The 13,373-nt window shown below is 52.1% G+C and overlaps 1 protein-coding gene across 1 annotated transcript; it reads right to left on the bottom strand.

The window, feature by feature from the left end:
* Positions 1-9,629: 9,629 nt before the first annotated feature.
* On the bottom strand, positions 9,630-12,960 carry Nkx1-1 (NK1 homeobox 1). Its single transcript, XM_052198073.1, has 2 exons — positions 12,495-12,960; positions 9,630-10,480 (listed from the first exon to the last, which is right to left on the bottom strand). The coding sequence occupies exons 1-2, from the start codon at positions 12,958-12,960 to the stop codon at positions 9,630-9,632; spliced, it is 1,317 nt and encodes a 438-aa protein (XP_052054033.1).
* Between the last annotated feature and the right edge of the window lie 413 nt (positions 12,961-13,373).

The raw sequence follows: 13,373 nt of genomic DNA, 5'->3' as shown, positions 1-13,373 counted from the left end.
TTTTGTTTCTTGTGCTATTGGCATCATTTCTAATATATATACTATTTGTATACAAATACATATAAACACACACATATTGCTTAACTTCAAGGCACAGAGATTTACTCATAGTTTTTTTGAGAATTTTGTTTTTGTTATATTTTTTTGAAACAGAGTTTCTACGTAGTCCTATCTGCCTTGGAACTCACTGTGTAGACCAGGCTGGCCTCCAGCTAACAGTAGTCTTATCTGCCTTGGAACTCACTGTGTAGACCAGGCTGGCCTCCAGCTAACAGATCCATCAGCCCCTGCTTTCCAAGTGCTGTGATCAAAGGCGCACGCCACTACACTCAGCTTTCTTCTGAGAATTGTATAATTTTAGCTCTGACATGTAAAACTTTGATCCTTTTGAATCAAGCCTGTGCACTGTGAGGTAGGGCCGGCTTCTTTGTTTGCATTTGGGACTTTCGTTGTTCTTGAATCTTTGATTGTTAGCCATTGGGATTCTTGGCCACTGTCATAGCAGGGTTTACCAGAACTGTGGTAAAACACCATGACCAAAGCACTCGGGGAGGAAAGGGTTTATTTGGCTTACACTTCCAGATCATAGTTCATCATCAAAGGAAGTCAGGAACTCAATTATAGTAGGTGGAACCTGAAGGCAGGTTAGGATTCACAAACTTCTGATAGTATTCTGTTTAATTGAGCTGTCATTTATTTTTAGTATTTTATAGTTTTTTATAGGTCACTTATATTTAAAAAATGTATCTCTACATGCTTTAATGCCTTTATAAATGTGACTGTTCTCAGAGTTCCATATTTAGATTATTTATTGCTAACTTATAGAAATACAGTCAATTTTTATTTTGATCTTGTATCCTGCAGCTCTGTGAAACTTGTCTGTTAATAGCTTATGTGTTTGTGTATGTTAGAATTTTTTCTGTGCACAATCCTGGTCTCCTTAAACAGACCTGTTTCCTTTCTCCTTTCCAGATACAGAGTTTGCTTGTTTTTCTACATGCACACACACACACACACACACACACACACACACACACACACGCACGCACGCACACACGCACGCACGCACACACGCGCATGCAGGAATGCACAACCCCTCCCATACTTAATTGCTCTGGTTAGCATCTCCTGTCCTGTGTTGAATATTGAATCTTCTGTCCTGACTTCCCACACAGACGGGGTATGATACCAAGTATGGATTTTTGTAGATGTTCTTTATCATGTTTTTTCTTTTTCATTTTAATGAAGTCATTTTTTTTTTTTGTTGTTGCTTGTAATTTTGGTGTCATTTCAAAGAAACCATTGCCTAATTTCGAACCACAAAGATTTGCCTGGTTTTTGTTGTTGTTAGTGGTGGTGGTAGCAGTTTTTTTGTTTTGTTTTTGAGAGTTGATTTTTTTTTTGTCAATGTTTCTTTTTAGTTTTGTTTTAAAAACCGTTTCACTATGTAGCCCTGACTGGCCTGCAACTCAAGAAATTTACCTGCCTCTGTGTCCCAAGTGCTGGTTAATGACATGGGCCACTGCCTGGGGCCTTTCAAGAGCTGTACAGTTTTATACTGTGTGTATAAAGGCTTAATCCATTTTTAAGTCAACTTTTGTGTGTGTTGTTGAGTGTTTTGTCTTAAAAGGTTCAATTTTGTAAAATCATTTCCCCCCACTGTGTCACTTATTGAGATGAATATGTGATTGTTCAGAGAGATGTGATCTATTAAATACTGGCTATATGTTGAACTAATTTTGCAGTCCTTGGATAAACTGCCTTTGCTCATGATGCCTAATCCTTTCCATATGCCTGTCCCTTGTCCCTTTTTTCTTGGTCACCTGTAAGTTTATTTATTTATTTATTTATTTATTTATTTATTTATTTATTTATTTATAGACAAGGTTTCTCTGTCCTGAAACTTGATTTGTAGATTAGGGTGGCCTCATAGTTAGAGATCCCAAGTGCTGAGATTAAAGGCGTGCACCACCACCACCACCTGGCTAGTTTTTTGTTGTTGTTGTTGTTTTTTTAATTATAGTGTTTTAGTTGTGTTAACTAGTCCATGATATTTTCCATTTTTTAATTCTATAGACTTTAATTATTTCTTTTGGGTTGCTTTGGATGTGAGTTTTCTCTTTTCCTATATAAGATAGAAACAGTTATTGATTTAAAAATCTTTATTTTTTAGTAGAGGTATTTATAGCTGCAAGTTTTGTTCTAAACATTACTTTACATTCATCCTTTATGTTTTTTTTCATATCGTATTTTGTCTTTTACATTTTTGTTTTGTTTTTGAGGTAGGAGCTTATGCTACCCAGGCAGTGTTAAACCCTGTTCCTCCTGCCTTAACTCAAGTACTGAGTGAGATTCCAGGCAGGTGGCCCCCAAGCCCCGGACTTTTTGTTTTTTTAATTTCAAAGAATTTTCTAGTTTTTCGGTTATTATTTTCTCAGTTGATCAGGAGTTTGTTGTTTAACTTCCATAAACATGTGGCAACCCATATTTTAGTGATTTCTTCAAGACATCCTAAGCGCACAGAGCTGTGTGTTGGGGAACCAGCTTTGTCCTGTTGCTGCTGGGGATGCTCTATGATGTCTGCACACTTCACCTACCTGGCGTGCTGCCCGGCTTTCCAATCAGTCCACTGATGCAGGGTGATGATGTCTTCAGCTGTTGTCTGACACCCTCACTCTGTTAGTTTTAGCCTCATGGATTTGGGGGCCTGTGTGTAGCTCTTTTCTTACGGACTTGCCCTTTCCTCCTAATGGCTCTGGTCTTTGGTCTCCCTCCTCTGGTAACAATGTAGCCACTCTGCTCTCTCTGGAAGACTGCTACATGATGTATCTTTTTCCACCCTTTCTTCTTCATTGTGTTGCTGATAGGTGGGGACTTTTACCTATTGTTTTCTGTATTTCTGTGTTGTGTTAAACAAGTATTTAATTCCTATGACCTCTCTTTGGGTTGTCAACAACATGGACACTTGTTTATCTCCCAAGCCCAAAGCTCCAGCCTCCACAAGATCCTGGAGCTCAGAACCCCAGCAGAGCACTCTTACCACAGTCTCCAACCACAAGCTATTGTTTTAGAGTTACAACTTGTCTTGGAGGAGTTTGTCTTTGAAACGAAACCCTTAATTTTTAGTGTTTCTCTTCTAAATCAGTCTGGTGATTGACAACTAGCTCCTTGGAAAGTGTGTAACTTTTGTTTAGGCAGCTGTGTTCTGAGAAACAATGAAGGTTTTGCCGCTCTGCTGAAGTTTAGAGATATAATGAAGGAGACGGAAGGAGCATCAAAGCCAAAGAACACCAAGCACTCATGGAAGTCAGGCAGAACTGGGCTGGGGGCTTGCTGTGGTTTTCTGGACTTTGGGTTTTTGAGACAAGGTCCTGGTATTTCAGGTTGACCTGCAACTCGATGGATCTCCTGCCTTAGCATCTTGCATGCTAGGATCATGGATGTGTGCTACCAGACACAGTTATATCTGTGTGTGTGTTTTTGTCTTTCAAAATTTTTGTTTTGCTTTTGAGACAGGGACTTAAGACAGGACCCAGGCTGTGTAAAACCCTGTTCCTCCTGCCTTCATCTCATGTACTGAGATTCCAGGCATGTGGCTCTGGACTGGCTGGGTTTGTGTGTCAACTTGACACAGGCTGGAGTTGTCACAGAGAAAGGAGCTTCAGTTGGAAGTGCCTCCATGAGATCCAGCTGTGGGGCATTTTCTCAATTAGTGATCAAGTGGGGAGGGCCCCTTGTGGGTGGTTCCACCACTGGGCTGATGCTCTTGGGTTCTATAAGAGAGCAGGCTAAGCAAGCCAGGGGAAGCAAGCCAGTAAGAAACATCCCTCCATGGCCTCTGCATCAGCTCCTGCTTCCTGACCTGCTTGAGTTCCAGTCCTGACTTCCTTTAGTGATAGACTGAAACGTGGAAATGTAAGCTCAATAAACCCTTTCTTCCCCAACTTGCTTCTTGGTCATGATGTTTGTGCAGGCATAGAAACCCTGACTAAGACAGGCCCCTACACCCAGGACTTTTTTGTTTTCAATTTCAAAGAATTTTCTAGTTTTTCAATTATTATTTTTTCAATTGATTAGGAGTTTGTTGTTTAATTTCCATGAACTTGTGGGAACCCTTATGTTAATGATTTCTTCAAGTCATCCTAAGCACATTGAGTTGTGTGTCAGGGAACCAGCCACTATTCAGTTCTGTCCTGAACTGAATTGAACCCAAGGCCTTGCATATACTGAGTGTGTGTGCAGTCACTGAACTGCCCCTACCCGTTGGCCATCCTTCAATAAACATCCTATTCTGGGGAAGGGGGGGGGCGGTGCGTATCAGAAACCCTGTTAACTTCCCAGCGTTGAAGTTTTCTTTTTGTTGGTTACTACTGTGCACAGTGGTCCTCACTCTCCGTCCTTGAAGGATCTCCCTGCAGGACAATGTTGTGAGGATGGATGCACTGTCCTTCACAAGGAAGGTGACTGTTCCCAGTCTCTGTCTTGCATCCGCCCTTACCCATCTCTATACAGGCGCACACCAGTGTGGAATAGGAGCTGCTGAGCCCAGGGCTTTGTGCAATTATTCCTTTTTTTCCCCTTCTATTACTTTATGCATCCATATTCACCTTTAAATCACTGACCTAAAAAATATGGACTAGGAAACGCCATTTTTACAATTCAGGGAGCTGGCTGGTCCCTGCCTTCCCCAGGACTGAAAGAGCACCTGCCCTGTGTGTTAAAACTCCGGCTGCAGTGGTTCTGGCCTGGGATGTGAGCTATCAACCTGGTGAGATGCATGCAGCCTTTTCATTTATGCAGCCTCATGATGCAATTGTAGGTCAGAGACCTCGTGTATATTTCTGTCTTAAGGTGAAGCTGCAGCATCAAGGATGGGGTAGAAGTGTAAGATATGACTCAAGTCTAACTGGCTAATTACCCTGGCGATTTCTATATTCTGTTGTTCAGTGGCTCTCCCTGACTTATTATAAGATTTGCCAGTGTGACTGTCAGGGCGGGGCTGCCCTGAGTAGGACAAGGGGAAGAAGGGGCTGTGCAGCCCCTCTCTGCTGGACCCTGTCCACAGGGCTTCTACCCAGCTCCCTGGCTCACTGTAACTGTCCTGCTTCATGGCCTCTGAGTCAGGAGAAACAGGTCAGAGTATCTGCATCCGAGGTGTACGGGGGCTGCTCAGAGTTGGAAGAGAGGCAGCTGCTGGCCCTTGGGATTCAACAGCTTCTTCACTCACTCAAGGCTGTGGGTCCGTGGGGTGGACTGAGGAGAGAGGAAGAGGCAGGACTAGCAGACTTTTGGGAAGGGTGGAGGGAGCTAGCTGCAGGCTTCATAGATGATATCTGTTCAGGTTGTGAGTAGGGTTGGTTGGATCCAGCCCCCAAGGGCCAGACTGAGCTCTGGGCCTTGTCCTGAGGGCAGTTGTCGGACTGCCATAGGAGAGTACAGACCTGGAGGTGCTGCAGCCTTTGCAGACCCAACTGGCCAGGCCACAGGAACAAAAAGGCAGATAGTTATAAAATTGAGGATCAGAATGAATTTGAAAACTAAATAGTAGGTTGTAAACCAGGTTTGAGATGTCTCTTGTCAGAGTCATACTGAGCTTGAGGAGGCTACATGGCACCATTAGGATCTTCTCTTTTTCCATACAGTGGACCAGCAGGCACGCACACGGCTTTATCCTCCTGAGCTCCCCCAGCAGCCTGGGGGAGCCGGGCTTCAGTCACCACACTGTTCCGGGAAGGGGAAAGGAGTATCTGCTTGCTGAGATGTGCCATGAATCACCTGCTGGTGCCCTATCCAACACACATCACTGTGTGGCCAGAATTTAGCCCATGTGGCCAGCAGCCCCTTCAAAGAAGCAAAACTTAGTTTTGTTTTTGAGACTGAATCTCATGTATCCTAGGCTGGCTTCAAACTCCCCATGTAGCCAAGGACAATCTTGAACTTTAAATTACCCTGTCTCTGCCTGGCGGGCCCTACGGTTTACAATGAGCCCTGGGTAGCAGGCATGTGCTACCATATCCAGGGGCTTCCAGTCTAGCTGAAAATAGACAAAACTGATCAAAGCAGAATTGTAGGACTCTGCAACTAGAGGGCTCCCCACAAACAGTATAGGGTGTAGACCAAAGTCACCAGATGTCACGTGTGGAAAAAGCCAGCAGAGAGCAAGCCTAGCAGGCCCGCACCCCAGGCCGCACCCAGCACCCTCTTTCCTCTAGACATAGTCTTCTTCTGTCACAGACAGATGACCACAATTCTGTGCTGAGTAACACAGCACAATTTCCTCAGAGATTGAAACATTCTATTCTTCAGGAAGCTATTTAAACAGAAAGGAAAACAACACAAAATACCTTCAGGAAGTTCCTATATGGGACCAGAGTCACTAAGCCCCTCCTTACCAGAGTAAAAATAAAAGCTGAGAGCCAGCCTCCTAGGAGCTGAGAGCTGGCCTCTGGCCTTCGAGGAGCTGAGCTGCCAAGATGAGTGAAGCTGCAAATAAGACTCAGGCCATTCAGATGCCTGGAAAAGGCCTAAGCTAGCTAAGCTTCCGGAAGAGGTTTAGACCAACTGAGTCACCTGAGGAAAACATCCTTCTGCCTGTAGAGCTGTCTGCAGGCTGTGCAGTGTGCTCCAAGCACCCAGTTTTTGTGAGCTGTCACCCATGCTGGAGTGGGCCTTGGCGATACAGCCATCTTTGAGTCATTTCTGCTCCTGTAATCACTCCTTACCCACACTCCTGTAAGAAACCCCAATAAAACTCATTGGCTTACCAGGCGATGATGGCGCACACCTTTAGTCCCACCACTTAACAAGCAGAGATAGGTGGATCTCTGAGTTTGAAGCCTGGTCTACGGAGTGAGTTTCAGGACAGCCAGGCCTACACAGAGAAACCTTGTCTACACACACACACACACACACACACACACACACACACACACACACACTGGCTCACCAGTTAGACCTCCCTGTACTTGGCTTTGTCATGGGTTCTCTATCTGGGGTTAGTAGATGTGTGCATTGCATCTCGCTAGAAATGTCACACAACATTCTATCACAGGCAAAGGGCTATATACAGAGTCCAGCAAGAAAGACGACAGGAGCTGGGCAGTGGTGGCGCACGCCTGTAATCCCAGCACTCTGGGAGGCAGAGGCAGGCGGATTTCTGAGTTTGAAGCCAGCCTGGTCTACAGAGTGAGTTCCAGGACAGCCAGGGCTACACAGAGAAACCCTGTCTCGAAAAAAAAAAAAAAATGAACAAACAAACAAAAAAGTGAAAAAAAAAAAGACGACAGGGACCCAGGGAGTGCCAGCAAGTAGCCACCATCCATGTCATGGCATGTGGCCGTGGACCCTGAGATGGAAGGGGATGCCGTGTGTGGTGGGCTCACTGCTTCCCAGCCTCATGGCCCTGACCGTTCCAAAGCCTGGTGTAGAGGTCGAAGTGTCCATCAGTGTAAGCAGCTGAATTTGGGACGGAGCCTTAGCAAATGAGCTAACCCCACCCCAACCCCCACTTGGATGTTGAAGAGCCCTGTCCAGTCAAAATTCATTACCATGTGCCTGAGCAGCTAGGCTCCTGGGAAGCACAGCTACCTGCTCTACCCTGTCATCTTCCAGGAGAGCTCTCGGTTGTATCAGCATTCCCAGCCCAGCCCAGCTCAGCAAGGCAGCGTAAGGAAACAGCACTGCAAAGGGGGCCTTGGGTCTTTTTCCAGTGTCAGCTGGCAGCTGCCTCCCCTCTTGTGCACAGGGTCTCCTGAACACAGACATGGAGGATGCTTGTGGTGAGGCCACCCCCACCCTCACCCCAACTCATGCTCCATGCTATCTTGCTGTGAGGTCAAGGGTTGCCTGTGTTGGCCTGGAGAGACGATCTCCATGCATTTTGGAGGTGGGCAAGATGGAGCAAATTTATGGTTTGTTCTCTCCTATTTAGGGAGGGTGTGGCTTCTGGCTGAGCAGCCCCTGCACAGGCTGAGCCTCCAGTGATTTGATTTGATACCAAGAGTGTTCTGGAATCTTCTGGCGCCTTTTAGGACAATGCTACCTATGTCTTAGAGGCCCAGCCCTCAGCAGCAAGGCTAGGAGTATCCTCGGAGCCATCGCCTCTCACAATGGAATGTATCCACAGCTCTAGCTCCCTGACCACAGGAATAGCAGCACTGCACAATGGAACTAGAAGCTGGACCAGTTGTCCACCTAGGTAGGGGCTGCCCAATAGGTCAGCACAGGAAACTCAAGGCACAGGAGATCTGAAAGTAGAAAATGGGCTGGCTGGAACCAGACACCAGGTCTCTCCTAGTAATTAAAGGAAGCTAGGGGTACCTGTCTCAAGGATATTTGGTTTCCTGCCCCTCCACCTACCAGATGTGCTGCTCTTACCTTCCCTGCCCCCACCAGATGTGCTGCTCTTACCTTCCCTGCCCCCACCAGATGTGCTGCCCCCCACTGCCAGATGTGCTGCTCTTACCTGCCCTTTGACTTTCGTGACTATGAAGCTAGTGCTGAGCGCTCTGACCAGTGCCAGTCACTGCAGTTCATTCTCAACCTGACTAGCTGACAAGCATCAAGCCCCCTCCAACAGCTCGCTGTGCTCAGGAAACAGAAGGACACCTGAAGGCGAAGCCAAGCCCCACAGTGGAGCACAGCAGGTCCCTTCCGTCTTTCCAGGGACAGTTAGGCACCCTGGAACAGTTGCCCCCTTGCCCCTTGCCACACCAACCCCTTTCCTTCCCGGGTCTCCACCCCTACCGGGTGTCCAAAATCTTCCAAAGCTAGAACAGGGTGCCCCGCATCTCCCTGCAGTCATAGGTGGTTCAGTATCTGCTTTGGGGTGTGTGCAGCCACAACTTCGGGCCACTCCTGAGCTCCTTGCGTTCAGCGCATAGGGACTACATACACGTACACACAACTGTTGCAGAAGAGTGACACACCAGAAAAGGTCCCTGGCCTTCCACTCTGGCTATTAGACTATCTGGCAGGTGCGTCCACCTCAACCCTCCTGCTTCCTCCACTGGGAAGTGCGATGTTTTTCCTGTCCACAGCAGCCTGCTTGGGGTCAGGAGTGAGGGCAGCTGGTGGGACCGGATAGATGTGGAAGACAGGGAACAACAGCTAAGAAGCGCTCCATTCAGAGCTCAGCAGTGCCGGGCTGCAAGAAGAGGGGACAGGGCCTCATTTCGGAGAGAGCGGAGAGGGGACCCATCCATGCTGGACTATCCCCAATAGAGAAAGGTGTCTGGGTGCAAGCTACCAGCATGACCATGACACACTAACACTGGCAGGAAACTAGACCTAACCGCTTCGAAGTTCCTACTCCGGGAGACGCACAGATGGGTAAGAACCCGAGGGAGCGAGCGGACAGAAGGCGGGATCGGCAACCTACGGCGCCAGAGCCTTCGGAAAAACGCCCGCGTGGCTTCCTGTGCTTTATTAAGAGTTCTGCAAAGTGCTTGAAGCAGCCCACGGGAGCCTCCCGTTTGGCCCCTGCGCACACTCGTTTATAAATTTCTCTTCTGTAGGAACCGGCTATATACAGGACCAACGACTGGGACCTTAGAAAAGAGACGGCGAGTTAGGTCCTCTGGCCGCGAGGCCGCGTGGCGCGGTCTCCACCGGGATCCTGGCACCGAGGTTCAGAGGTGGGGCGCGTAGAAGGCGGGCGCGCCGTAGGTCTGCGAGCCCAGCACGAAGGGCGAGAGGACGGCCGGGCTGGACAGGAAGGGCAGCTGCGCGGCGCACACCAGCCCCCCGGGGCTGTGCGCCGGGTACCCGGCCGGGCCGTGCAAGGCGAGCGGCGCGCCCATAGGTGGCGAGGGGCTGAGGGGACTGAGACCGCCGGGCAGCCCCGCGCCGGGCCCCGCTCCCGGACCGGGGCCCCCGCCGCCTCCGGTCGGCGCGCTGGTGTCAGCACCCGGGTTTTGCTTCTTCCACTTGGTTCGGCGGTTCTGGAACCAGATCTTCACCTGCGTCTCGGTGAGGCTCAGCGACAGCGCCAGGTTGAGGCGCTCGCACACCGACAGGTAGCGAGTGGCCTTAAACTTGTTCTCCAGCGCCACGAGCTGCTCGTAGGTGAAGGCGGTGCGCGCACGCCGCGGCTTCCCGGACTTGGAGTCCGAGCCCGTGCGCTTCCGCTTGGGCTTGGTGGCCACGGCGGCGGCGCCCTGCGGGGTGCTCCCCGCTCCCGCAGCAGTTGCAGGCGGGCCCGGAGCTCCGGGCGAGTTCCCACAGGGCCCTGGGGCCGCAGCATCGTCCACGGGGGAAGCCTCGACTTCGGCCGCTCCGGGGCAGCCCGACCCGCGGGCCCCGAGACCGCCGCTGCCTCCCCGAGGTTCCTCGGTGCCCTGAGCATCCTGCACCTCGGGCGCTTCATCCTCATCCTCGTCCTCGGGCGCTTCGTCCTCGCTGTCCGCGGTAGGGCTGCGACCGCTGCCGCTGCTGTAGCCGTTGGCCTCGGCCTCATCCGCCCTGTAAGAGTCCCCAGCGCCTGCGGGCGACGAAAAGGAAGAGAAGAGAGGGTCAGGCCCGCTCCCAGCCGCCCTGCCCGCTCCCCACGGGAGAGATTCTCTTTTAATCGTTGGGTTCCTCCTCGTCCTCGTTTGCCCCTTCCCCAGGGATTTCCTTTTCCTCCCTCCTTGCCACAGTTCCTCCTTGGTTGCTTGTATTTCCTCTCTGCCTTCCTTCGGAAGGACCCTCTCCGTGTTGAGCTGCTTTTGCTGCCCCGTCCGCAGTCCTCGCCTCTGCCTTTAGGGCTGCGGTGCAGGGTGGCCCTCGGAATGTACAGCGGAGAAAGAGCTCCGATCGATTCACGGGGCAGATACAAACTTAATTAAACTCATTTTGTGTAATGTACAAACTAGTTAAAGTCCATTTAATTTATTTCGGCGTATATTACCTTCCAATTACAGCGGGCGTGGGGCCAGCCAATTACCGCACAGTTAATAGCTGGAGGGGCTAGAGGCCTGGGGTGGGGTCGGCCGGCTGTGAGGAGGCCACTGCTGAAGACCAAAATCAGTCGTCTTGGAGCTGTCCCTACCTCAGGCTTCAGGCCCTGAAAACTAGGCGTCCTAAAGTGCAGGTTTCCCTGACGGCCTCTGGGGCCCATTAACCAGCTCCCCAGCGACTCTGTCTTTAGTGGGCTCCAGTTTCCCCTGAGCTGGCTGAGTTTGGAGGCTGGGAAAGGGCACTGTGAACCTCTAAACAGGAGCCAGGGAAGGAGTCTGAGCACCAGTCCCGCAGCTCCCAGAGAGAAGCTGCCGCCATAACTGCATGTTGTCTCTGGAATTTTGCAAGGCTGTCTGTCTGCTGTGCAGGAATCCGAGGGGCGTTCGCGCCCCTCACCCACAGGTGGTCTTTACGTGCTAGAGGAGACCTCCACGCTTTCCAGCCCAGGGCCGGGTTTCAGCTCTCAGTCTCGGCACCGACATACTACAGCATAAAATCACAACTCGCAAATACCCCAGCTCAAATGACCCAGGTCGCATGAAGACTGCGGGTGTCCTGTCCTCCAGTCCCAGGTCTTAGCAGGGCAACGATTCCCTCAGGCGACCCGTAGCCAGTCATCCATGCCCCAGCCCTGCATGGCTGCCCTCCCCAATGTGCAGCGCTCACTCCCTCCCTACACTGCTCCAGCAGGCAGCCGCCGGCTCCTCATGGACCAACCCGTTGGCGGAGAGAGGGGTCCAACGGCAGCCTGCAGGGCTTGCTCTTCCTCCCTCTAGAAACGGAAGGTCAATATAACAGCGCTGGTAGAGCTGGCGGGCCCAGTCCAGTTCTCCCTGAGCGTTCTGGTCCGTGAGAGGCACAGGGGCCAGGAAGTTAGAGGGAGGACGGGGGAGGAGCACAAAAAGCAATCAGGAGCTGGTCGAATGCAATTCGCGATCAATAGCGGCCCCTAATAAGTGTAATAGGTTTTAATCGAGTAATTATCCGAATTTTGACCCTATAATTTAGATGTTCGGGGGGAGTTTGCAAGGTGCTTGAAAGAGATATGCATGCGCCGTAATAGGATATCGACCGCAAAGGGGGCGCGGGCCGCCCCATTACCGGCCGCTTTCCGCCGCTAAGCACATTTCCCTTTAACTGTAATCGAAGGGATTTAATTGTTTTTCCAGAGATAACCAGCGTTTTGTCACAATTAGTCTGATTTGTCCAAAGGGGGAGGGCTGGGGAGGCCGCGGTGGGGGTGGGTAAGTCACCAAGCCAGCCGCCTCATGTCCCTTTGCCTCCAGCACCAACTACCCTCCAACACCAGACTGACTAGGCGAATCCTGGACCGTTGTCGCAACCCCAAAGCTCCAGAACCTTTGCAGCACTGAGGGCCCTAGAGTCCGGGTCGGGAGGAGGCGGAGGATGCTCGGGGCGGACCCCGCGCTCTGCGAACTTTCTACAGAGCCCGGCGGCGGCCCAGGGTCAGGCCCAGCTCGCCGTGGGGTCCCAGGAGCATAAACATTCCGGGGCAGACGGCGTCCTCGCCCCAAGCGCCCACCCCTTATACTCACTTGTAGGCTCAGCTCCCGCGGCCGCTGCGACTCCTGTGGCGGCGGAAAGGGCTCGGCGTTCAAGCTCTGCGCGCGGCGAACGTCCGGAGGCTGCGGGGACCGCGACGCACGCGGCCGGGGCGCACGGGGCACACGTAGCGGGCACCACAGGGCCCAGTAGCACGCACCGGCGTCTCCTGCTGTTGAACTTGTTGGGATCTAGGATGTCCAGCACGGAGAAGGAGGTGGGGCGCGGGGGCGCGGCGGGCCGAGCCGCTCCAGCCCCCTCTGGCACCGCGGGCACAGTGTCGCTGGCCGCGAGCGGTGGGACTCCAGCCCGGGGGAAGATGGGCAGCTCGGCTCGTCCGTCCATAGCGTCCCGAGCTGTGGCCGCAGGAGCCGGCGGTGCGGGCCCCGAGCCGGGCCCGGGCGGCGGTGGTGGCAGTGCGGGGACGTCCCCAGGTGCCGCCGGGCCGCCGGTACTCATGCCGGCCTCGGGCCGCTCAGGCGGCTCGGGCCCCCGCGACCTACTGGGATCCCATCCCGGCGCCCCGCAAAATCAGCCTCAGCCCAGCTGTTCTCGGCGCTGCGTCCCGCTTGGTTGGTGCTGCCTGGCGTTGCCTCCGCCCGCCACCGCTTCAGGCACCCGCCGCGCCCGGCCAGTGCATTTATGGCGGCCCCGCCGGAGGCGCCCACGCGCCCACACGCCGCACACACGTGCGCCCGTAGGCGGCCGCGGGGCTCCGCTGCCCTCGTTAGCGCTCACGCCTAATTGGCTGCGAACGGTCCCAAGCGGAGTAGGCGGGCCCGGTGCGGGACTCACGGACTGAGCCGCAGAGACGGACAGACAGACTCCCCGCTGGGAGCCAGAGCACAGTCCACTGGAGGCTGTGGTGGTCA

Source organism: Apodemus sylvaticus, chromosome 11 (genome assembly GCF_947179515.1).
Source record: "Apodemus sylvaticus chromosome 11, mApoSyl1.1, whole genome shotgun sequence".
In the NCBI taxonomy this organism is placed as follows: domain Eukaryota; kingdom Metazoa; phylum Chordata; class Mammalia; order Rodentia; family Muridae; genus Apodemus; species Apodemus sylvaticus.
The sequence above is the reverse complement of the archived record's forward strand: the minus strand, read 5'-3'. Positions and strand labels throughout refer to the sequence as shown.